The 24780-nt window shown below is 46.5% G+C and overlaps 1 protein-coding gene across 3 annotated transcripts in view; it reads left to right on the forward strand.

The window, feature by feature from the left end:
• LOC139054561 (complement C3-like) overlaps window positions 1-24780 on the forward strand; it is a 190169-nt gene that overhangs the window by 40767 nt on the left and 124622 nt on the right. For 2 of the 3 annotated variants that reach the window (XM_070531704.1, XM_070531705.1), the window contains exons 11-14: window positions 5373-5501; window positions 20009-20077; window positions 21325-21522; window positions 22569-22724. In XM_070531704.1, coding sequence (XP_070387805.1) covers window positions 5373-5501; window positions 20009-20077; window positions 21325-21522; window positions 22569-22724 — 552 coding nt within the window. Of the gene's footprint in view, window positions 1-5372; window positions 5502-17783; window positions 17922-20008; window positions 20078-21324; window positions 21523-22568; window positions 22725-24780 lie in introns of those variants that run through there. The other variant, XM_070531706.1, reaches the window with a different exon arrangement.

A 24780-nucleotide genomic window follows, 5' to 3' on the forward strand; every position in this document is an offset into this window, starting at 1 on the left:
AAGACTCGTTCTTCCTTCTTATGAGGCGTCATACGATTTTTGTCTGCCTAAATGTCCAAAAAAAGAATGTGTCATTTACATTAATTGGAGCCTACATATTCCCAGCGGGTCACTTTGACGGCGAACGACTTAAGAAAATATTATTAATGAACAATGGCCCCTGGGTTATCACAGGTGACTTCAACGTGCATCACCAGCTATGGAGAAGAACTAAAATTGAATCCAAAGTCTTGCCTCCTTTGCTGCCGACCATGATTTGGGCTGTGTGAATGACGGCAGCCCTACATTTCTGCGAGGCACGACCTATAGTAGCTACTCGAACTTTGGTGTCACGGCGCTTTGCCTCGAGCGCCCAATGGTTTACGGACATAGAAACACATGGAAGCGACCATATTCCAACATACATAAAGATTAGAGGAGTTGAGCAGCGCTCCTCTACTGTCTTGCGTACAGTTGATTGGTCAAAGTTTAGAAGGATATGGATGACACATGTCGGGAAAGCCTTTCACACACTATCGAAGAAGCAATCGCAGAGGCATTGAAAACACCCATCTGCCCGCTTACAAGGTCAGCAAGGCGAACAGACTTGGACATGGAACTGGAGAGGCCGCGTGCGGCAGGCCGACAGGCGGAGAGGAGGTATCGGCGCATGAAGTCCCTCTTGGATCTGAGGGCTTCGCGACGCATACAAAAGAAAGTCCAGCGTCGCATGGATAAATTGGAAGATAAGCGATGGAAACGTTTCTGTCAGTCGCTTGATCCCCGAAAATTGCTCTCGCACATATGGAGAACGGTTAGGAGTCTTCGCTCATCTCCGCATCAAAGGAAGCCCTTCGCTGCTCTGGCCCTCTACCAACTCCGCTCGGAACTTCAAGTGGCTGAAGAGTTCTGTGCACGGGTTGCTGGGTCCGTGGCCATCATTACTGACGCAGCATTGAATGACATCCCTGAGGTACGTGTACCAGAAATGAACATGCTAATTTTACTCGAAGAGCTTGATGCTGCGTTGGTGACCTGCAGGCGTTCTTCGTCACCAGGACCTGATGGCATCACGTATGCTGCCCTATGTCACCTTGGACATGACGCACGTGATGAGCTGCTCAAGTACTACAATCAGTCTTGGCAGAACAGCGTCGTTCCTAAACTATGGAAATCGAGCCGCTTGATCCCCATTATGATACCTGGAAAGTCTCCGCTTGAGCTCTCATCATATCGTCCGATTGCGCTTTCGAGCTGCGTCAGCAAAGTGATGGAAAGAATGATTCTTGCCCGCTTGGAATGGTACCTAGAACGATCCAACATCTATCCCGACGCCATGACAGGCTTTCGTCGAGGTCACACGTCCATCGACAACGTCATTGACATCGTAACATGGGTGAAAAATTAAAAAAAGCCTCAAGCGCCTATCTGCGGCACTTTTTCTAGATATAAAAGGAGCATACGACAACGTCGCCCATGAGGCCATACTAAACTCACTTGAGGCTGTTGGAGTTGGTGGCCGGATATATAAATGGATTCGGGACTATTTGTTTGAGAGGCGTTTTTTCTTACAAACCAAAGACGGACCAACTTCAGACCCACATCGGCCGTGGTGTGCCGCAGGGTGGAGTGTTGAGCCCTATTTTGTTCAACCTCGTCCTGGTAGGACTAGCGGATTACCTACCGCAGACAGTTCATGTCTCAATATACGCCGACGACATTTGCATCTGGGCCTCTGCGGTGACTCGCCCTCAGCTAAGAGCCAGGCTTCAGCGGGCGGCAACCAAGACGGCGTCATATCTCCGAGAACAAGGCCTCAGTGTGTCTACTGGAAAGTGCGCATTACTTGGTTTTGCGCGCAAACAAATGTCATTGTATCCTAGTACCTTCAATGGTCAAGCTGTATCCTATGTTAAGACGCATCGCTTTCTGGGCGTCATCATTGACCGCAACCTCTCGTGGAGCCCACACTGCGTCTATTTGAAGAAGAAGTTAGTCGCCATTGCTCAGGTCTTCAAATTTCTCTGCGGGAAAAACTGGGGTACACCAGTCCATTCTATGTTGCAGCTGTAGAGGAGTTTGTTTCTCGGACTCCTACGTTGTAGCCTACCAGTGTTGTCAAATGCATGCAAGACGAAGTTTCGCGCCTTGGAGAGCATACAAGGTCAAGCCCTAAGCACGTGTTTAGGGCTGCCTCGGTGCACCTCAACAGCAGCAACACTCGCGGGAGATCATATAATCCAGACACATGTGGCTGTCGACTCTCTCAGAGCGCACATTCGCCATCTGTCAAGCATCCCCGACCATCATTTGGCCTCCCTACCAGCCGAGAGACCTCAAGTGACCTTTTCACGAGTGATTAGCGCTCATCAAGAGTGCATACCGGCATCTTTTACACCGGCGGCGAAGCCTTCCTTTCCCCTGTGGTGCCTGCGACAGCCTTAAGTGAATTTCGCTATTCCTGGAATTACAAAAAGTCCAATCATCCAGCGTCGGCTCTGAAGCAATTTACGCTCCTATTACTGCACCAGACGTATCATGACCACATTCATATATATACCGATGGTATGACCTCACCTACCAGCTCAACTGCCGCATTCGTCATTTAAGCCAAGAACGTTACAGTTAAATTCAACTTGTCGCACACGACTACATCTACATCGGCAGACTTTGCAGCTCTCCATCCCGCTATGATGTACGCCACTGAAGAGCCAACAGAGAAATCGATCGTATTTTGTGACTCTAAGGCCGCCCTCCACAGCATCAAGTCTGCATTACGTCAGAGAACGTACGAGCAGATGATATGTGACATCAGGGAAACGCACCACCATGCTCTGGAAAGAGGAGACCACATTATATTTCAATGGATCCCTGCTCATTGTCGCATCGTCGGCAACAACCTAGCTGACAAGGCTGCCCGGTGTGCCCACGAAGATACCAAGACGCGTCCAACACCTTTGGTGAGGTCGGACGCTGCCAGAGAACTTCGCCTACTTGCACGCAAGAATTCACAAGATCTCTGGATTTCAACTGCCTTCAATTGCAGATTACGTAAACTGGACCTCCAGCTACGGCTACAATTGCCATCTAGCCTTTCCCGCGGCGAAACAACCTTGTTGTGTCGCTTGTGGCTGGGAGTGGCGTTCACGAACGCATACTCCTATCGTATGAAAATGGCCGAGAATCCGATGTGCGACTCCTGTGGGTGCGAGGAGACCATCGAACACCTATTGTGTACCTGCCCTCGCTAAGATGTCCAACGCCTCTCTCTGCGCGCAACTTTACGCCGACTGGAGTCCAGACCGTTCACCGAGTCAAAGATACTCGGACCGTGGCACACCCATCACTGGCTCGAAAAGCGATTCGTGCACTAGTGGAGCACTTGAAGTGCACTGGTTTAAGAGACCGTCTATAGTGTGCTTGTGTATGGTGTCCTTCCCACGCGTACTCAGTGCTTACTCTCTCCCTTTCTTCCTCTTTCTATTCCCCTTTCCCCCGCCGCCAGTGTAGGGTAGCAAACCGGATGCTGTTCTGGTTGACCTCCCTGCCTTTCCTATCCTTGCTTTCTCTCTCTCTCTCTGTCTTGTTGTTGGTTTCTCCGCTATCCTCGCTGAACTAAACAAATTATCTTGTTCATATTTGGCGAAAATAAGACGCAAGTTATCGGTAATGTGTAGTAAACGTCCAAGAAGGGTGGGTTATTCGTGGCTATTGGTTATTCGTGGGCATATGCAAGTACTCCAGATCCTTAAGAGTCTGTATGAGCGGCGCGAGATTTAGTCCAATGTCCTGGCATAACTACAAAAGCCGCCAAGATCAAATTTACCGAACATTATAAAAACGCTATCACAAATTTGTGTGCGAAGGTAAATGTATGTGGATAAAACACAGCTTTTCCAAAAAATTTTAAGCCAGTGTTGGAAATCGTCACGTGGCTGTTATGAGCTACGTTTCTCAGTGTCATGAGAAAACTTTGCATTACACAAATGTTACATTTATTTGAAATAGTGGGCATCTCAAGTACGATTTCTCGCAAAATATTAATTTTTATTACGCCCTTTATTAGGACCATGACAAATATTCGTTGAACCATGATTTTTCTTTCGGTATTTTCCTGCGTTATACGCGGTTCGCCCGGTGTCCTCAGGTATTTAAACAAACAAGCTCATTTTGGTTTGCTGAAAATAAGGGTCAGGTTATATCGCGTGGTGTGTATTCAAAGTTGACAAAATTGTGTAGACTAATTGCGGCCTTTATAACGAATTACGTACGCAAACGCTAGGGAGCGTTCTTCGAGTTTTACGAGCCAGCAGAATTTAGTCCGTATCCCTGGCAGAGCTCAAAATGCCTCTGCGGTCAAGCTTACCGAAAATGGGGGTAGGAAAGGACAAATCTTTGTACAAAGTTTATTGCATGTGCAAAAAATAGACCTGTTGATAAAAAGTTAATAAGCATGTGTTCTGAAGGGTCGTAAATACGTTATCAGTTTTGCTTCACAATGTCCTGAAATAAGGCAACGTTACGTCAATTTTATGTTTGATGGAATTTGTAATCTTGTTAAATGCAATGTGTGACGAAACGTTCCCGTTCTTGGTCTGATTACAGGCATTGTAAATTACTAAACCATCCTCTTTTTTGTGTGCGTGTGTTGTATGAGGTTCGCAGAAGGTTTCTCCGGCGTCCTCAGTGAAATAAAAGAGGCAATTTGTTGATATTTGTTAACATTTAGGGGCAGATTTTAAGCAATCTATAGACGAAACGCGAACTGCGCGGAATAATTACGGTCTTAGTAGTAAATTACGTATGCAAGCTATCCAGACTAACTGTGTTCTACGAACAACGAACTTAGCTCGCTGCCCTGGCAGAACTATGAAAACCACCGAAATCACGTTTGGCGAAGATGACACTATGGCCATATCCTGGCTAAGTAAAATGCACGTGAACAAATTACTACTTTTGCAAACTATTCTTAACAAGCGCTCAAAGGCGTTATGTGCGGGCAAGGTCTCAACGACACTAGTCATATGCGGGAAACGTATTAAAGTAGATGATTTAATTACATGTAACTGTAATTCCTATTAAGACTACTCAAAATAAACAGCTTCGCTGGAAATTGGGCCATTATTGTTAAGGTCACCCAAATTTGCTGTATTTTGTAGTTACGTTTTTTAGAACACAGTGCATAACTGTCAATGGTGGTTAAACATGAGCTTGACATTTCGGCAGAAAATAATTTGTTGGTGATTAACTACCACACTGTTTCCATCATGTCTCACCTCGTCCGAGAAACTGCGACCTCACCCTCCAAGCAGTCTGTACAGTCTACATCCCTTAATTTGATAGATGTCCGCTTTGCAAATCTCGTAATCAGTGTCACACGTTTTCTTAAACAGGTGGAAACTTCCGATTCATATTTTCAACGGCAAGAACAGGCCCAGAAAACTTTCACTGTGAGACTGTACAGGAACGGATCCGGAAAATATATTTATCTTCAGAGGAGAGACCTCAGAGTCCCCATAAAGGTAAGTCTCTACGGCGTTCAGGCAACAGCGTAGGGATGTCTTTTGTGGTAAAAGTTCAGATGGCACTTCGATGCTCATTTTGCCCTCCTTCTTTAAAGAAACTATGCGAAACTGTTTCTTCAAACTCAAGAATATTGTGGACTGAATGCGATTCCTTTCAATGAGCAGATTCCGACAGAAAATTTCGAAGACCTAGTATGAATGGAGATATAAGAATGTTTTCTTTCCTCGTTGCCCCTCAACTCATTGGTTCCTCTGCGCCGGAGTGGTGTTGACTGCTAATGCCCTGCACATATTTTTATTTTTCTATTGCCGTTTCCCCGTGTGCATTGCCGTTTCCCCGTGTGCCCGAGCAATTTCGCTCAGGAGTATTTTTTTTTTCATGATCGTGAACAATCGCCCGAATCAGGTGGGTATGAGCTGTCGCGCTGCCTGTGATGTCATTGACGGTGGCAGAAATTTCTCGTTGCCTTCGAAAGCAAAAAGGAAGAGGGATCGATTATGCTAAATGTGGTTTCCTTTGCTGCACACACCGCTCGCATTCACACCAGCATTGTCTACACATCCCAAACGTGTTGTTATGTTGAAGAAAGGTTGCAGTACGTCTTTATAGGCTTGTTTTGTTGGAGGTTGAACATTTTTGTTCACGGGTTCACATAAAAAGATCACGCCGAGCTAATTGGCCTCCCAGACAAAATATATACAGACTGGCGAGATCAGGCACCCTCAAGTGAAATGCTTTCACTTTTTTCTAGAGCACGCCCGTGTTATAATGGTTCAAGTAAGCAGAACTTGCACTTGATTGATGAGATTGTTATGCTGGCAAGCTTATGCGGCAGCAGTTAAACGTCGAAACTATGTTGACTGTGCCTGGTTTCTCCTGTCATGCAGTCGTCGGCAGGTCACTTCTGCATCGCCTGATTCACTTTTCCTCAATAAGCGAAGAAAAGAGAGTCTGTCTACCACCGCCACTGGGGATAGGGCTCAGCCGCATGCGGCAACGTGCAGTTGAAAGCCGGACGGGCTAACCATTGCGCTGTAGCGAAGCTGCTGGCTCGCGGAACAGTTCGTACTTAAAAAAAGAACTGGAATAATGTGGCCGGTGGTGGGGTCGAATCTCGGTCCTCCTTCACACCAGCCCGATGCTCTAACCGCTAGGATACAATCGCACGTATACTTGCATCGTGCCAACTCCAGCTAGCGTTTGGAGATGGTCGCCGCCTAGTTAACATTACGTAGCACGCATGTGCGAGCACATACGCGTCATCCTTACAAGTGTCCTGGCTGCTGGCCTTGTCTTGTACTGATGTAGGTAGCTTTAAAACAACTCGTACCTTAATATCTTCATTGCAACAAATAGAAGTCATCAAGAACGCAATTCCTTTTATAAAGCAAACGTTTGTATGCGTACTTCCTTCTAACTGGGATTTTCGCACATCTGCTCCGTCGGTCTTTCGTCGAATAAAGTTCAGTTTTCTGTTGCGCTATCTCCGAAGTCGGCCCGCTCCAGTCGGGGTACAGCGTCATAGCAAAATAGGCCAATCAACGAGATAGCAATCCGTAGTCACGCGGTGGAAGTATATATATATATATATATATATATATATATAGTCCGTGTTCTGCTTAGACAGTCGCCGTTGCGCTGCTCCTAGTCCGATCAAATAAACACCTTGAAATGTGGTGGAGAGTGCCGCACCCCCAAATATCCCACCATGGAACTTCGATCCCCATCTACCATGCATCCGGACGCCTCCCAGCAAACACCTCCTCCTGCACCGATCGCGTGTGTAGGTGTACCACGTCACCGCCGACACTGCCATCTTCACTGGCGGGGCTGATACCGATGTGGGACGAATCAAGTAAACTGAACAATCTGTTGTTCTACCTCGCTGGTGTCGCCAGCCTATGGTATAACCACGAAGCAGATTTCCTGACCTGGTCCGGCTTCAAGACCGCCTTTGTCGATCTAGTTGGTCGCCCCGCTGTGGGCAAGCTGCGTGCCGAACAGCGTTTGCGGGCGTGCTCTCAGCAGCCAGGTGATTCGTTCACCAGTTACGTCGAAGACATCCTGGACCTATGCAAGAAAGCGAACTCGACCATGGCGGAGTCTGAGCGTATCAATCATGCACTGAAAGGTACTGAAGACGATGCCTTCAACATGTTGCTCGCCAAGAATCCTCACTCCATGGCTGAAATCATCACATTGTACCACAGCTTTGAATAGTCACGGTGGCAGCGGTTTCAAACCGACGAACCCTTCGCTTGTTTGGCAGTAATTTTGGACCAGCCTGCGTTGCTCGACAATATGAAGCCGTCCGTCCATGAGAGGCTGCTCGCCAATTGTCATTGCTGACCTTTGCGCAGCCGCTGCATATGCAGGATCCCTCCTCGCGCTTTGTGCCTCCACTCCGCCGCGTAATTGGGCCCGAGATCAACGGGGCTTTGCCTGAGCTACGCCAAAATGTTCCTGCCGCTGCACTTCTCAACTCCGCAGATGTCGTCACCCGGCCCCCACAGATCCGTGCGCCTGCACTGCTCAGCTACGCCGATGTCGTCGCTTGGCCCCAACCACTTCTGCAATTTCCGACGTCGTGTCTATAGACCCCGACTGCAGCCCGCCGCGCAAACATTCTACCAGCTGCGCCGTACAACGCCTCCTGTGCCATGGATGGGACCTGCCGCAGCGAATAGGTGCCCGCTTCGGACAATCGACCCATCTGCTTTGCGTGAGGCTCCGCTTTCCACGTGGCTCGCTCTTGCAGTCGTGTCCAGCCTTCTACCGCCGCATCATACCCGACAAGTCGCCTTGTCACTTCCCCGCCCATATGATGAACCGCCTTCTGACTCGTCAGTGGCAGTACGCCCGAGGCCCGTAACTTGCCGGTCGCCTTCTTCACGTCATCGCTCACTATCGCCGATACGGCCTCGTCCCTTCGCTCGGGAGGAGGAAAAACTATAGTCGTAGCAGTCCACAAGGCACGGGCTGCGACGCTATCGAAATTTGAAAGCCCTCAACGAAGCCCATCTAATGTGGTAGACGTGTTTGTGGACGGTGTTCACGCATCTGCTCTTGTGGACACTGGAGCCGCCGTATCCGTTATGACCGCGCAACTTAGCCGTTTGCTTCGAAAAGTGACGACACCACTTTCTGGACTATTGCTCAGCCAGCACCCAGTGCATTCACCCTATAGCGGCGTGCACCGCCATTGCGGATGTTTTATACGCCGTCGAAATCATCATAACTTCCTCACGCTCGCATGACGATTTTAGGCTGGTATTTTCTCTCCTGCCACAATGCCGTGATTTATTGCGGAGGCGCCCAAATGTAATTCTTGCCGTCGTCAGACATGACACTGGCCGACAGTCCTTTGATTTCGAACAAGTTACTCGTCAGAAACGACACCACAGTCCCCCCGGACTTGACAATGAATGTGTCCGTCGATTGCAGTAAATCACGTTGTGGGGCTAGTTGGTGCATAGCTTTCAATATATGAAGCGCCAATAGTGACGGCACACTATAGGAAGGAACAAAGACAGGACAAGGCGACAGGACAAGGTCCGTCTATTGCAGCAGCCTCTCCGACACCGTTGCAATACTTTCTCCATCCGACTGCTATTGCACCCTTAAAGGTCTGCCGCTACCTTTTGCGACCGTAGAAGTCACTGAGGGATCCAGCGCTATCTTTGTTAGCGACCCGTCGCCACGCACTGTTGCCCTGCTGCAAGGGGAATCTCGTGGCAGCGTGGAAGCCATTGAAGCCACGCAAGTTATGGACGTGCCCGATGACACGCACTGCGCCACTTACAGTACGCTCAGTGCTATTTCTACGTCTATTCCATCACCCTGTGAACCCTGTGATATATATATATATATATATATATATATATATATATATATATATATATATATATATATATATATATATATATATATATATATATATATATATATATATATATACACGGCAGCAAGTGGGCGCTCTAAATTGAGTTAGCCTTGGCCGTTCAGTTCCGCTGACCACGACCATTGTTGTCATCGACGACACATAACGACGGCGATCTTGTCATATGCAGCTTCGCATGAAGTAAAAGAAAAGTTCTCTACAACATCCTTCACTGGGCTATGAGGCGACCCCCACTGAGCCATCGCGAAGCAAGAGTGGTATACATGTAGTGCAAGGGTTTGCGCCCCACAGAGACTCTAAGAGCAGTGGCGTCTTTGCATGCATTTGGGGGGCCAGAACCATCAATACTGCAGTGGACGAGTATTACATTACGAGGGCATCGCATTGAAAATGGCATTGACAAGATGACAGTATGCATGCGTGCAACTTCTGATTGTCATGCTCGTGAAAACGGCGTCGGCGACACAAAGGAGGAGCGTGTCGAGGAATTTGAAACATTGACCACTAGCGCCATCTATCGGTGGCAGGTCAAAAATTGACTGCAGGGCATCGCTTCTTTGCACACCCAAGACTTTTCACTTGAATAATAGGTATGTGATCCTCTCGATGCGTGCAAATTTCGGCTTTAGTTGGGTAACATTTCTGGGTTCAGTCGTCACTTTTTGTTACCATCTCGAACTCCATAGCGATGTTTAGAAATTCACACCGGAGAAATACGCCTTCATCAGCCCAAATCACTAATAGGACGTAACCTTACATCACTCAATATTCGTACGTTTGAAGTGTTGATTAATTGCACAAAGGTTGTGAGGTTAAATAAGCACTGTTGTAAAGCCACACTGGAGTATTGCCATCTTAGAGGGTCATGTGCCTTGATGAGTACATCAGACTCCCCACAACACGCGAAATATGCAGCGCTTTTATGTAAAGTGGCTGTTGCAAAAGGTGAACACATATCTCTAAAACACCACGAATTAAGCATTTTTTAAGTGAGATAAGCTTTCATCAATATTTCGCTTGCACCGAAAAGCAATCGCTCTTCAAAAAGATCTAGCTAAGATTACAAACTGGTGCACGCTATAACAAATGTCAATAAATACAGAAAAATGCAAATTAATGACTGTCAGCCGAAAGAAAACTAACTCTCTTTACACTTACTCTCCTAATAACAGTGCTGTCACTGTCACCCCTTTGTACAAATATCTCGGTATTCATATTACAACAAACTTATCATGGAAGGCGCATATAAAACATGTTACAGCAAAAGCATCTAGCGCACTTGGTTACCTAAAACGAAACCTACGTGAAGCCCCTTCAGCCACTCGTGAAATAGCGTACAGAACCTTTGTTCGTCCTCAGCTCGAATTTGATTCCACCATCTGGTCGCCACATCAGGAATATTTAATAAATTCTCTCGAATCTGTTCAAAACGTGCTGCGCGTTTCATCGCGAAAGATTACAGTAGGCATTCTATCGTAACTGCTATAAATAAATTACTATCACTCCCATTTCTTGACTCTAGAAGGACGATAGCTCTGCTTTGCTTACTGCACAAAATCACTCACAGTCAACACGCAACTACATTACCCCTTTCCCGCCCATTTCGCACATCTCGCCACTTATATAACGCACACAGTTTCACATGTGTTTTTGGCCACACAAATGCATTTAACAGATCTGCAATGCCTCTGGCAATAGCAGCTTGGAACGATCTTCCAAGCCACATTGTTGAAATTAATAATCTGGACACGTTTAGAGAAACATTTAAAAAATTGATTCCGTAGTTATGCGCACACGTTTCATTTGCACCACGTGACTTGACTGTCATTTTCTATCCTTGCAAGCAGTTTATAAATATACATGCGTTTGCAGTTCTTTGCAGGAATTCGATGAGCCATGCGCGTTTCTGATCGTCCAGAGTGTTGTTGTTCTTCTTCGTTTGCTTGATATTGTTCGGCGTCTTTCGATTCAATTTTCTGTTTCCTTTAATTCTTTCATTTGTTGTTAGCTATGTTTTTTGCTCCTCTTTTCGCTATATGTTGTTTCTCTTACCCCCCTAACGCATTACTCCAGTTGGAGCCTGTGAGGTGTGTGTATAAATAAATAAATAAATAAATAAATGAACAATGCACTTGCAAAATGCAGTAAAAGTAACACATAGGATAGAGCTGCAACGAATAAGGTGAAACAGGTTTCGCAGCAAATAATGAAATGAATAATAGAATAATCTCTACACAGGAAGTATTAAATACTTGCAATGACCACTTCAAAGATGAAAAGAAGTTTGAGGTACTCATGTTGTGTTACATGCGAAGTAACCAGGGGCGTAGCTAGTGGGTGGGGGGCTTATGGGGCTTCAGCCTCCCCCCCACCGAAATTTTTTCGTGCTGTCATGCACCACCGACCAAGGCAAGCCCAGGCGCCGGAAATCATTCTGGATTTTGTCTAGAGTGTCTTTCACACTCGAAAAGACATTTCTGTGCAAACAATGTGAGTTCGTGCTGGATTTAGTGGCAACGCCCATGCACCGAGGGTCACATAACGCAAGGCGCCCCATCTGAGCACCAAGTTTCAAGGGCGTCTAAGGGCGAGCGGGCGCGTTGTGGCATCTCGCGGAGGCCGCGGAATCTACGGAGCGCATAAATTTCAATTCGGAAACTTTAAGAGTATAAAATTCTGATAAACTTTTGATGCAAAAGGTGCATTCAAACGACGTTCTTTGAACTTTCAATTCCAGTACTTTGTGGGGTTAATCTTGTTATAAACATGGGATGCCAAAGGTACACTGACTTTTCTAAAGTCGTAATCGAACCGTACAACGAGAAAAACCAAATCAACACACTATCATTCAGGCTGACAAGGCAGGCAGTGAGGTCCGATGAGATGAAGCGTTGTGGTGGTTCATTTGTGCCGTCATGGCACAGAAACGAATATCAACATTTCTTTCACCTGCGCCAAGGCATCCATGTCAAGTCACTAAAGCCAGCAAAGGTAACTACGTTCTCATTCATTTTTCAGCTTTCACTTCGATTCGCAAGGACACGTTGAGCCTCTTCAATTTTCTTGTTCTCGCTACCCGCGGGCTGCCAGAGCCAGCCAGAGCGCATGCGTTTTTCTTGTGTTGTCCCGACCACCGCGCGGCGAGCTTCGGTGCGCATTTGTTTTACTCTGGCTTACTGGATGTTGGCTTGGCAGAGTTTCGGATGCTTTCTGGCTAGCAGACGAGAAAAGGAAAGGATGGTCGCTCGCCGCCGTTACTGTGGGGATTCGACGGATTGCAACGAGTTCGCTTGAGCGCAACCTCTCCGCCATGACTTTTCTCGCCGGTGTAGGATCCCGAGCAGTATGCGAATAGTTCTCTATGGACGAAGCGTCTCAAATTTTCCTCAATATTCCTTCAGTAGCCACATTAGGTGCCCAAAGTAGGCATCGGATTGTGGCCAATATACCTTCCTTTGCGGTTTTTCATTTCGGTGCCCCTGCCCCACAAAAGAAAAGAAAGAAGACATTGTTGATGCGCACTGAATTGTTGCATGGTGAAAGTTCAGTTTTGTTTCTTCTTCTTTTGCGGAAAGTAATTGGCCACGGGATGCTTCAGTTGCCGGATACTCATACTATAATATTGCAATAACAATTATATGGACATTCCAGGCGCATTCCTGCCGTCTCCGTCGCCCTCATGCTCCGTATAATGTCCAATGGCGATAACATCGTGACCGCGCGCCGCATGCTGTATGTCCGAGTGAAAGCGTAGGGGGGAGGGTGGTGGCATGGTTGAGCCGACGATGGTGGCTCAGTCTTGTGTGCGCAAGGGAGAAAAGCGGGGAGGAAGCGCGCCGCCTTCCATCGCGCGCGATATATCAGGGGGAGTGGAGGGAGGGGAGTGGGCGGGCCTTAGGGTTCTATGGTCTGTGAATCTGATTGCGCAACATATTTATTTGCCTTGTTTGACGCAGTATATAGGGTGGCTTTTTCTTAGATCATGCTCATCGTTATTATCATAATCATCATCTCATCGTCATCCTATTTTATGTCCACTGCAGGGCGAAGGCTCACCCTGCGTACTTCGATTACCTCTTAATGGTCCACCGGTTATCTAACGTACGCATTACATGGCCTTCCCAGCTCCATCTTTTACTCTTCATGTTCATTAGAATGCCGGCTATACCGTTTGCTCTCTGATACAAACCGCTCTCTTTCTCCCTTTTAACGTTATGCATAGCATTCTTCGTTCCATCGCTGTCCTTAACGTGTTCTCAAGCTTCTTTGTCTCAATGTTTATGCCCCATATGTAAGCACTGGTAAAATGCACCGATTGTACTACTTCCTTTTCTATTATAATGGTAAGCTTCCAGTCAAGAGCTGACAATGTCTGCGGTATGCGCTCCAACACAATTTTATTCTTCTGTAAATTTCCTTCTCATGATCAGGGTTCCCTGTGAGTAATTGGCCTAGGTAAACGTATTCCTTCAAAGACTTAAAGACTGACTGGCGATCCAGAACTCTTGTTCCATTGTCCGGCTATTCATGATTATCTTTGCCTTCTGCACAATAATCTTCAACCCCACTCTTACACTCTCGCTGTTAATGTCCTCATTCTTTTGTTGCAACTTGTCTCCAGTGTTGCTTAACAGGACAACGTCATCTGCAAACCGAAGGAGCTGAGATATCCGCCGTTGATCCTAACTCCTAAGCCTTCCATGTTTACTAGCTTCAATACTTATTCCAAGCACGCAGAGATTGTGTCTCTTTGCCTGTCCCCTTTCGGTATAGGTGTCTTCCTACTTTTCTTATGTAGAATTAAGGTAGCGGTGGGATCTCTGTAGATATTTTGTAAGATATTTACGTAAGCAGCCTGTGCTCTTTGATTACGCAATGCCTCTATGACTGCTGGTATCTCGACTAATTCAAATGCCTTTTCGTAATCTATGAAATCCATATGGAGAAGCTGATTGTACTCTGCGGATTTCTCGATTATTTGATTAATGACATTGATGTGATCCACTCTGCAGTATCCCTTCCTGAAGCCAGCCTGTTGCCTTTGTAGGCGAAAGTCCGGTGTTGCCCTTATGCTATTGGAAATTATCATGATGAATAATTTATGTAATACTGGGAGTAAGCTAATGGGCCTATAATTTTTCAATGCTTTAACGTCTCCCTTTTTGTGTGTTTGCATTCTTCCAGTTCTCTGTACCCTTGAAGTCGACAGACACTTCTTATAGAGAGCCGCGAGTTTCTCAAGCATTATGTATATTCCATCTTTGGTTACATCGACTGTTATTGCATCTTCTCCTGCCACTTTTCCCCGTTCCATGTCTTGCAAGGCCCTTCTAACTTCATCGCTAGTTATAGAAGGAGGTTCTGCAGCCTGTTAATTACAGCATCGAATGCAGGTATTGTGGTGCCTCTGGGTACTATACAGGTCAGTACAGAATTCTTCCGCCGCTTTTACTCTACCTTCCAGATTGCTAACGATATTACCCTGCTTGTCTTTCAGGGCATACATCTTGGTTTGTCCTATACCGAGTTTCCATCTCACTGATTTCATGCTGCGTACATTTTTTACGGCTTCCTCAGTCTTTCTCACGTCATAATTTCGAATATCCCTTAATTTCTCCTGGTTGATCAGTTTTGAGAGTTCCGCGAATTCTATCTTATCTCTTGAGTTGAACAATTTCATTCTTTGTCATTTCTTTATAAGGTCCTTTGTTACTTGGGACAGCATGCCTACTGGTTGCCTTGGTGCCTTACCTCCGACTTCAATTGCTGCCCCTGAAGCCAGCCTAGTTATGGTTTCATTCATTACCTCTATCTCATCTTCATTTCTTTGTTCTATGGCTGCGCATTTATTTGCAAGTACCAGACTCAATTTGTCTGCTTATACCCTTACTGCATCTAGGTCGGCATGTTTCCTCTTGACCAATTTTACTCTTTCTCTCTTCAAACTGAGGTGAATCCTTACCCTCACTAACCTATCCTCACTGCCCTTTACCCTACCTAACACTTCTACATCCTGCACTATGCTGTGATCGGCAGAAAGTCTGAAATCAATTTCATTTATTGCTTCACCATTAAGGCTTTTCCAGGTCCACTTTCTGTTGCTACGCTTCCTTAAGAAGGAGTTCATTACTCGCAGCTTATTACCAGGATCTCTCCTCTAGGGTTCCTCGAATCGACGCCGTAGTTGCCAATTGCCTTGATACGTAAATTTATTGGAGACTTATACGTATATTTAGATATCTTTTTACGAGGTTTTGTGTGTGCGTGCAGTGAACTTTGTTTCCAGTGACACTTTTTTGCCCTTTGTCAGTAAAACAGTAACACACGTTGTGGGGCTAGTTGGTGCATAGCTTTAAAAAAATGAAGCGCCAATGGTAACGGCACACAAAGAAGAAACAGTTGCAAGTAGCACCTTGTCCTGTCTTTTGTTCTTTTTTAGTGTGCCGTTACCGTTGGCGCTTCATTTTTTGAAAACCCTTTACAGGCTGTATCATCGCATTTGTATATTTCACTTATCTTCACATTTCTAATGTACGAGGGCGAGTCAAATGAAAGTGAGCCAAGCAACCCTGCGCAATAATGGTTAAATTCATTATCTGCGAGGCATGCGCGCAGCACACAGGCATCTCTCGTTTACGGTGAACGTTGCATTTCATTGGCCACTGTGAAGCATTGGAGCAAGCGGTTCAAAGAAGGACGTGAAAGTTGCAAAGGTGACTCAAGACCGGGCCAAAGCCATGTTGTAATCACCTCCAACGCAATTGCAAAGGCTGATGAGCTGATTAGACAAGAATGGAGGATAAGCATCTATGAACTGGCAAAGCGTGTGAACATCAGTCATGGTTTGGTTCCCACCATAATTCGTGAATATCTCGGTTATCGGCTCTTTTGTGCGCAATGGATACCCAAGATTTTGAACCACCGCCAGAAGACGGAGAGGTTCGGCGCTGCCTTGATTCATCTGATCCGGTATCTCAATGAGGGTGACGACTTCTTGTCTGCAATTGTGAGAGGGAGCGAATCATGGAGCCACTACTACGAGCCTGAAACACGTCGGCAAGGCTTATAGAGGAAACATTCGAATTCACCACACCCAAAGGAAGCAAAGGTCGTCATTTACGCCGGAAAGGTGTTGACTGTTTTTCCATCACCAGGGACCATTACTGATAGAGTTTGCTAAACCTGGAGAGACTATCAATCGTTTCCGATAATGTGAAACGCCGGATCGGCTGCGTGTCTGAATAAAGAACAAACGACGTAGAAAATTGACGAATGGCGACATGTTGATCCACGACTGTGACTGTTCCCACGCCGCTGATGTGGTTAATACAAAACTGGCAAAGTTCAAGTGGGAAACGATGCAAGATCAATTGTAGTAGGAGTTTTGGCCTCAGAATTGATTAATCACAAGGTGAAACCTCCAAAACTACTCAATGACCCTAAATCTGCAACCTTAAAAAATAATTTACACAGAAACGTAATTTGAAGAAAGGTGTCAGGAGGCTTCATATTTGAAAGTCGTCTCAAATGCCGCGCTGCAGTCACATCGGGCAGGTAGGTACTTGGACGTTGTCCTATTGAACCAATGAACCAAAAATAATTGAGGATGTTGCACAAGTTCGCGAAACTTGTTACACTGACAACAATGCCACCTCACGTCAAAACAACCAAAAGAAACAAATAAACATGATGCATCAATACACTTCTCTGGGCCAAATATATTTAAGCAGGTAAATGTTCAACTGCCTCGAAGTAGAAAAAAAAAAGGATTAGCATAACCTTTTGACCAAACAGCTGCAAGTAAAACGTTTCCTAAAGCTGTACATTTTGACTAAATAAACTAACTTACCCAGAGAGAGGAAGTCTGAGAAGGCTAAAGTCTATCCATGTACGTAGTTGGAATGTCACAACATGCCATATAAGAAGGCATGCGCAAATAACGAGGAAGTAGGAGTCAGAACTTCTTTATCTAATTCACACTATTCTTTCTGCGCGTTCACGCGATTGAAATTACCTCTTAAGTAGTATGATAAATATTTGTTACATTTATTTCTTACTTTAAACTAATACATTCTTGTACGGCAACACCCCTTACCCCCAAAAACCGCATTTACCCCCTGGTTTCTTGTCTAGCTGACCGTTGTAGGTGAACTCCATTATTTGAGAGAAAAAGCAGGCAAGCGAATGTAACGTGGCGGTCTTGACTGTAGAAGAATGCTGTTGTCGCATTAAGTGAGTTCAAAGCCGAAGGAATCACTCAAATTGATGTCTCACTCTCTCTCTCTCTCTCTCTTTCAATAGCATTGGTTGCAAGGCACAAATGACTCTTGCGGATAGCATAGACTAAAAAAAAATTGGGAAACTTAGGGAAGAAGAAGACAACGGCTAGCGGACGCACCTCACGTCAGCTCTGTGTTTCTCGAGTGATCCTTGGCGGCAAATCACCAAATTCATCGGAAAAACCATCACGGATCGGCGCAGCGAGTCACCGCGATCTTCCTGACATTCAATTCAGGTGGGAGGACCGATTTTTGACCACATTACGCCTGCGCGGATGCGGTCGGCGGCTTCGCCACACCTCTGCGACGTGGCTTCCCGCGCGCTTTGGGGGCAGGGATTTCAGCAAGATGGAAGTAACGGTGGAAGGAAAAGACGTTACGCAGGAAGACTACGAGGGTAGCATAGGCTGGCATCCGATTATACGACGCGAAGCCAAGGAATCAACGCCACAGCGACAGCATGTGCCACCACAGTCAACGGGAGAAGGCAAGAAACAGATAGAGCAGCGTACACGACAGTTCACCAAGACGAGAAGAATACCATATCTACCCAAGCAAAAATACAAAATAATAGGAAGACCAAGAGGGGTTTTCCGAGTCTCCGACTACACGAGCACCCACATTGTCCAAAGCATCGTCAAAGCAGCCAGCCTACCCGAAAACGCACAAGAGCAAGGCACGATATGTATCAACTATCAACAGAACATAATAGTGATCAGTACTCTGAGCAACTGAGCCCGAGCAAGACTTGGAGGTCATTCAGATGTCTCCTTAACCCCGAGGAAACAAAAAACTTTCTTTGCACAGGCAAAACGTACACAAGATCCTACACGCGTATAATGGAACAGAGCAATAATTCTTGAAAGAGATAGAAATGAAATACATATCACAGTCATCACCGTGTATTCATCAGGAATGCGAGGGGGATCAGAACTACGACCTCAATGAAGAGTTTAGCGAAGCATAACTAACAGCATTCCTGCACAATCTCAACCCCATATCGGCGCCGTGCCCGGACGCCCTTACAAACAAGACACTCAGAAACCTGGATGACGCGTCCATTGGCAAACTAACAGAATATATCAACGAGTGCTGGAAATAAGGAACAATACCGCAGCAGTGTAAGATGGCAGAAGCCATCCTATTACCAAAGAAGCCATCCTATTACCATCCTATTACCAAAGCCATCCTATTACCATCCTATTACCAAAAGGTTGATGTATTTGTGGCCCTTGTGTTTTCAACAAGTACTACATTTGCAAGCATCGTGATGTTTTCGCATTACCTTTATGACGTCACAATGATGCTGACGAGACAGACCGAGGAGCACAAACCAAGTTTCAAAGAAGCGGGGCCACGGAACTACTGGTTCCGGGTTGATAGATCATAGTATATTGATTCATGACCTGTGTTTGCTTACGCAGCAATACGAGTATAGCTTCGAAATGTCATTAACGTTTAACAGCGAAGCAGTTAGCTCCTAGTTGGTCGGAATTTTTCTTATCCCTCAGAAAAAAAAACAAAGAAAATTGAACTGAAGAAAAGTTCAGCTCTCCTTTGGAATCAGGCATACGACACACAGTTCAGTATTCATTTCAGCAAAGAAAAGCACAAAAGCGTCAAAACCGCATGATGGATGATAAGGCACCTGCGAAAAATGCGAGGCACGTTCCTTCTCCCCGCGTTTCTTTACCGGTAAGGATTATGCTTGCATAAGCTGCTCGGGTGGGAAATGGGCAACAGCAGCATACTAATCAATGAGTGACGCCCCCGAACTTCATATATAAAAAGGAGACCTGCCTAACAACTCAGTCAGGTCATTGCCAGATCTGGGTATACCACGCATTGTTAAGACTCCCGAAGAGCAGCGTGAATACGATAAGCGTCAAAAAGAGCAAAATCGTAATGGTGAACGGTGTCATTCTAAGACTAGGCAGAACAATAAAAAATTTCATATCCCCATCGACGGAATTTCATTCGTTTTCTAACAGCTTCGCTGGCCATCCACTTTCACAGGGTCGGGATGGTGAGCCAATTTCGTTGACCTAAATAGCAGAGTATATTTTAGCTTAATATCGTTACGTTTCCTGCAGCGCATTATCGGAGCCGGCCATGTCTGTAATTTCTATTTTCTTAGTTAAATAGGGCATGAATGAATCATCGGAACACTTGTTTTGTGCACATCACATGAAATCTTGAACTACGACTTCAGGGTGCAGACATATTTTTAGATGAAGCACGTTTCTCGAACAGAAGGAGTGGTAATATGACCATGCCGTTCAAGAATACCACCAATTTCGCAAAATCATTCTTTCCTTTGCAGGCTCATTCAACATACGACGCCCACCTGTTCACCTCTTCTAATGCACAACTGACATCGGCCTACTACTTGGTAAGAGGTTTAAATCCCGTCGAGAGCAACCAACATTGAAACTTCTTTTCCGGTTTGTGGAGAGGGGGGGGGGGAGGAAACATAAAGAACTATCTGTAAAGAACTATCCAGCGTCCACGTAAAATCCACGCAAAAAATATTAATACCACGGAATTTAAATTTATTTTGGCTTCCAACAATAATATGAGGATTATATTGGCGTACAAGCACTTTATTAGGGTACCGCTGGCAGAATTATGCATATCAACGACCAGTTGAGTGATTTACATTTGATCCCGTCGAGAGATTTGGGCTTGGAGGTGTGCACGAGCCGGGACCAGTAAGAAGGTCCGCGTCAAGCCCGGCCACTTTTTGTCGACCGCGGAGCTTGACATGCGTCGGAAATCGTTGCTAGCTCTTATTTTCTCATTTTCAGAAGAGTCAGATTACCCACGGTCCCACGTGCCTGTTTTGCGCCTGCGCGCACTAAAGCATACGGTATGGTGCAGTCTCCCACAAGCTCCTGCCCGATACGATGAAGAGTTTTAAGACAAAAGAAATGCTGTATTCCAAACTTGCCGAGCTTTGAAAAAATATATTTGCGCTTCCAGTTTTAAGCGCCAGAGATGAGCGCAATTTCTGTGCTGAAGTATACATCATGCAAAAACGACACATTCGCCTTGTAAGTCTGAAACAATGGACAACCTTTTGGTGCTTCACAAAAGCTGTAAATTGCTTTGAGTGCTGGGTATATCGGCCTTCTAAGGTATTTTCAACCAATCAGGAATAGAATACTTATTCATCCCTCGCAGTACATTCATTCTCATAAATTCGTTTTGATTCTCTGTTACCGCGTATGACCGGAAGCAGCCACACTGCTTCGCCGTTGACTGGGTTGGACCGGGCAGTGGTTCTGGCACGTCGAGCTTGGGCCCGGCACATTATCCTCACTCCATTGTCGAGCCGGGCTGATCCACTTTCCTCTAGCGTCAGGCTCTGACTTGTCCGGACCGATAAATTCTGTCCTGTGCACATCCCTATAGTCTGATTACCGCAATATCACCGGTAAGCTTACTTAGCTCCGCCATCACACTTTTACTTGTGCCTTACAGGCAAATCTTAGGCCAACGTGTTGGCACCTAGACACCATGTAGCCTTCACGAGAGATTTCGGTGCCCTTTAACTGACATTTTCTTTCAGCGTCGTCATCCTAGCGATGGAGCAGTCGACGTGCGAAGTAATTTGATGAGCTGCTTTTCCCCATCTAGGTGCTGTCTCGAGGCCGGATCCTGAAGGCAAGTAGTCTGGACATTGAAAGCGGAGGCTATCGCGGAAAAGTGTCCTTCGAAGTAACGCCAGAAATGACACCAAGCTTCCGTGTCATTGTATTTGGTTTCCTGAACGGAGAGCTTGCCACAGATGCTGTCTACGTTAACGCCGAGCCCTCCTGCACCGATCATTCCCAAGTGAGTGAAAGAGGTTTAGGTGCTCGCAATTTTTTTACGCACTCTTACGTATACTCGTAAAGAAAACGGCGTATGATGTACTGGCACTCGGTACACTAACGATGTCTTACAGCGAAGCTTTCTTCGTCAACCCTCCCGGGTGTAGCGTAACGGTGCCGACGCCGGCGCTGACGCCGCCGTCGCTGCTGTTGGAAAAGGAGGAGCAGCAGTCTATCACGGCGAATATTTTTATGGATATAGATACGAAGGCTATGTGCGCTGAATGGAAGCACCAGACAACGGTATTACATAACCTGTGGGCTGCTCGACAGCGCAAGCGCACGTCTGTTTCAAGCCAACCTCTAGTCTATGACTTACTTCTTTTTTTTTCTTATTTACTCATTCGGTATGTTCCACTGGGTGGATAATCATTCTTGGTCATTCCGCCACAATAAGTATGTGCCACTGTGATACAAAAGGCCTGAATACTTACATGTAGCTAGTTATATGTTGTACCATTCTGGGCTCACACCTGTCATCACCATTATTTTCTCGACAAGCATCTTACATCGTGAAGTATAGTTGCGTGAAGTATAGTTCGGGGTAGGGGCCTCGTCAAGCTGCTAAGACAACAGGTTTTTGCTTCTATCCTAGCATTTTTGTGTTTATTATATTAAAATTTTATTCAGCATTTTCTCCCGATCTCTCTTTACAAAAATGCTGAATAAAATTTCAATTAGTTAAACATAATAATTGCATGACAATAAAGGTGGGATCTTTGCGGCGGACAGTCATAAATGTTGTCGAAGGTTACACGCTAAATAGGATGGAAGTAAGCACAGAATACGTATCATCGTTGACGTATCGTCATCGTGTGCGTGTGCGTGTGTGCGTTGGTGTGTGTGTGTGATAGAGAGAGTGAGATGCGGGACCGTGGCCAGACCCGCTCTAGAACTGCCTCACCAGATGTGGAACAACGTTTTCTGCCTCATAAATGACATAGAGCGATATAGTGAGAGAGACTATGTCGGCAGCTCAGAGTGGAACAACGGCTTTCTTCGGCGCAGTTCACCTTGACGCGAAAGAAGCCGATTAATCCAACGGAGCCCGGTGCCGAGGAAATACTAGAAGTGGCGGGCACAGCTGGGACTCGAGTTGGCCTGCTGGGTTTGGACCAGGCAGTGTACGTGCTGCGACGGAAGGACCTCCTAACGCGGGACAAGGTGAGCCGGACACTACTTGAGACACACTGCAACTACCGCTGATGGAACCTAGAGTAGCGACTCAGCTACGAGATACACAGAACCTTAACACAATTGCAATCAGAGCCGCTGGCCACTTTTTAAAATCTAAGCTCCACAGGAAGTAAGCGAGAGCACCGCATGCGCCATCACCACGGCAACATTGCGCACGTGTAAGCGTTTGATCAATACACGCGCTTTCATTTAGGAAGAAACATACTTAAGCAGCAATGTCATTGAGGCATATAGACTACATTTTTTTTTACTTCAAACATTTTAAAATAAATGCCACATATGTTACTCGAATCACGTTCTTACAACATAATTATCTGCCCAGACGGACATTATTTGCAAATAAAGGCAAAGCAATCCATTCTCAGCTTTATTAGTTGCGCTAGGTTTTAATGTTATATTAGTTACATTAATTATTCATAGGGAACATTATGGCACATTTCTATGTTGGAAAGCTGAAGGAAATCGTCGTAAAAGTGTAGTTTCACGTCTCCAAATTCCAGTGTGGCCATGGAGTATGGAATGGCTGACGTCAAAGGATTCGTTCAATTTACCTGACCTTGCAGGCAGCACCGCGAAGCACAGCTCGCTGTGGTTTGTCTCGCCCCTGCTGCTTAAGGGCTATGCATCCAATTGAGAGTTGCGCACAACACGAATCGAAATAAGATTGCGCAAGGAACGATGTGCAACGGCAGCTCCGTTTACGCCATGCTATGGTGGCTAGCAGGGGCAGTGTGACGGGCGGGAGCCGTCGGGGCACACAGAGGTGAGATGAATGCTGAGTATGGCGCTACTTGTTGCTTGTCTGCAGCTTTCACGTCATTCGGACGCGCGGCATTTGGACGGCTAGCACGCGCTTCGCGTTTACTTTGCCTCGCGTTTGAATTTTTAACGTAATGCGCGGTGCAAACATCACGAAATGGCTGCAGCTGATAGATGCATGATTAGGACGATCATCTTTTCCGATCATCCGATCATCGATTAGGACATCTGCCGCGAATATGGCCAGTAGGCGCAGAGAAAATTGTACACGCAACCAGACGAAAACAACGATGTGGCTGCGCGCATCACCGCGTCCGCATGCAACAGCAACATGTCCATTAAAAAGCTTGTGGGGATTTGGGCGGGCGCATTTCACCCATGTTCTGCAATCCAAGCCACATCGCCCTTGCTCCGAACCAGTTTTTAGCGGTGGCGCTCCACTGGCGGTGGTTCGCGGTGAGGGTGGAGCTAGTGACGTCACGAAGCGGCCCCAGGTGGCTACTGCCGTGACGGTACCGGACTCTCTTTCTCCTTGGGACGGCGCCTGGTACGCACATGCTTCCTCTCGTCCGCCGACACCTTTGTGACTAGGACTGAGCTCACGCACGGTGCCTTTGCCCGTGCGGGGAGCGCGTACCTCGTGTTGTTCCTATCCCGACGCTAAGCCGAAGAACGGGTGCCTAGTGCTCGCGCGAGGTCATACCACGCCGAGCCGCTCTCATCTGAGGCCGAAGCCGAAGGAGATTGCCCGAGCTCTCGCGAGTTGGCCCATCGGTTATCGCGAGAGCAAGTAGCATAGCCGCCGGGACTTTTCCTAGCGGCACGTCCCAGCTTGAGCCTGCGCCCTCGCAGCGACGTGCTACAGGCGCCCCTAACTGTATTTTTCGCCCTTGGTGCGGGACCCCTTTGGTTCCCCGACGTCCCGGGACCGGGCGTTCGTGCAGTGTTGGGTGCCGTTGGAGACAATAAACGGTTTCCGTCAACTTAGGGCAATACTGTGTTCTTGCGTGCGTCGCTCGGTAGCCGCTTGTGGCCTGAGCTCGCGCGCAGCGGCGCTAGAGGCTGACGGCTGACGCGGCCCTGTGGCTCGCTAAACTCGAACCCGTGGTGGTCGGTACTCCTGTGAGACCCTAAGACCCCACAAGCTTTAGCTGAGTAAAAACCAAAATAGGTACACATGTGGGTGCTTTGGCGAACCTCAACATGCACAAAATATTTTCCCTCACTGCTTTTGTTGTATAGGTCCACAAGACAAGAGGAAACA

The sequence above is a fragment of the Dermacentor albipictus genome, chromosome 1, assembly GCF_038994185.2.
Source record: "Dermacentor albipictus isolate Rhodes 1998 colony chromosome 1, USDA_Dalb.pri_finalv2, whole genome shotgun sequence".
In the NCBI taxonomy this organism is placed as follows: Eukaryota; Metazoa; Arthropoda; class Arachnida; order Ixodida; family Ixodidae; genus Dermacentor; species Dermacentor albipictus.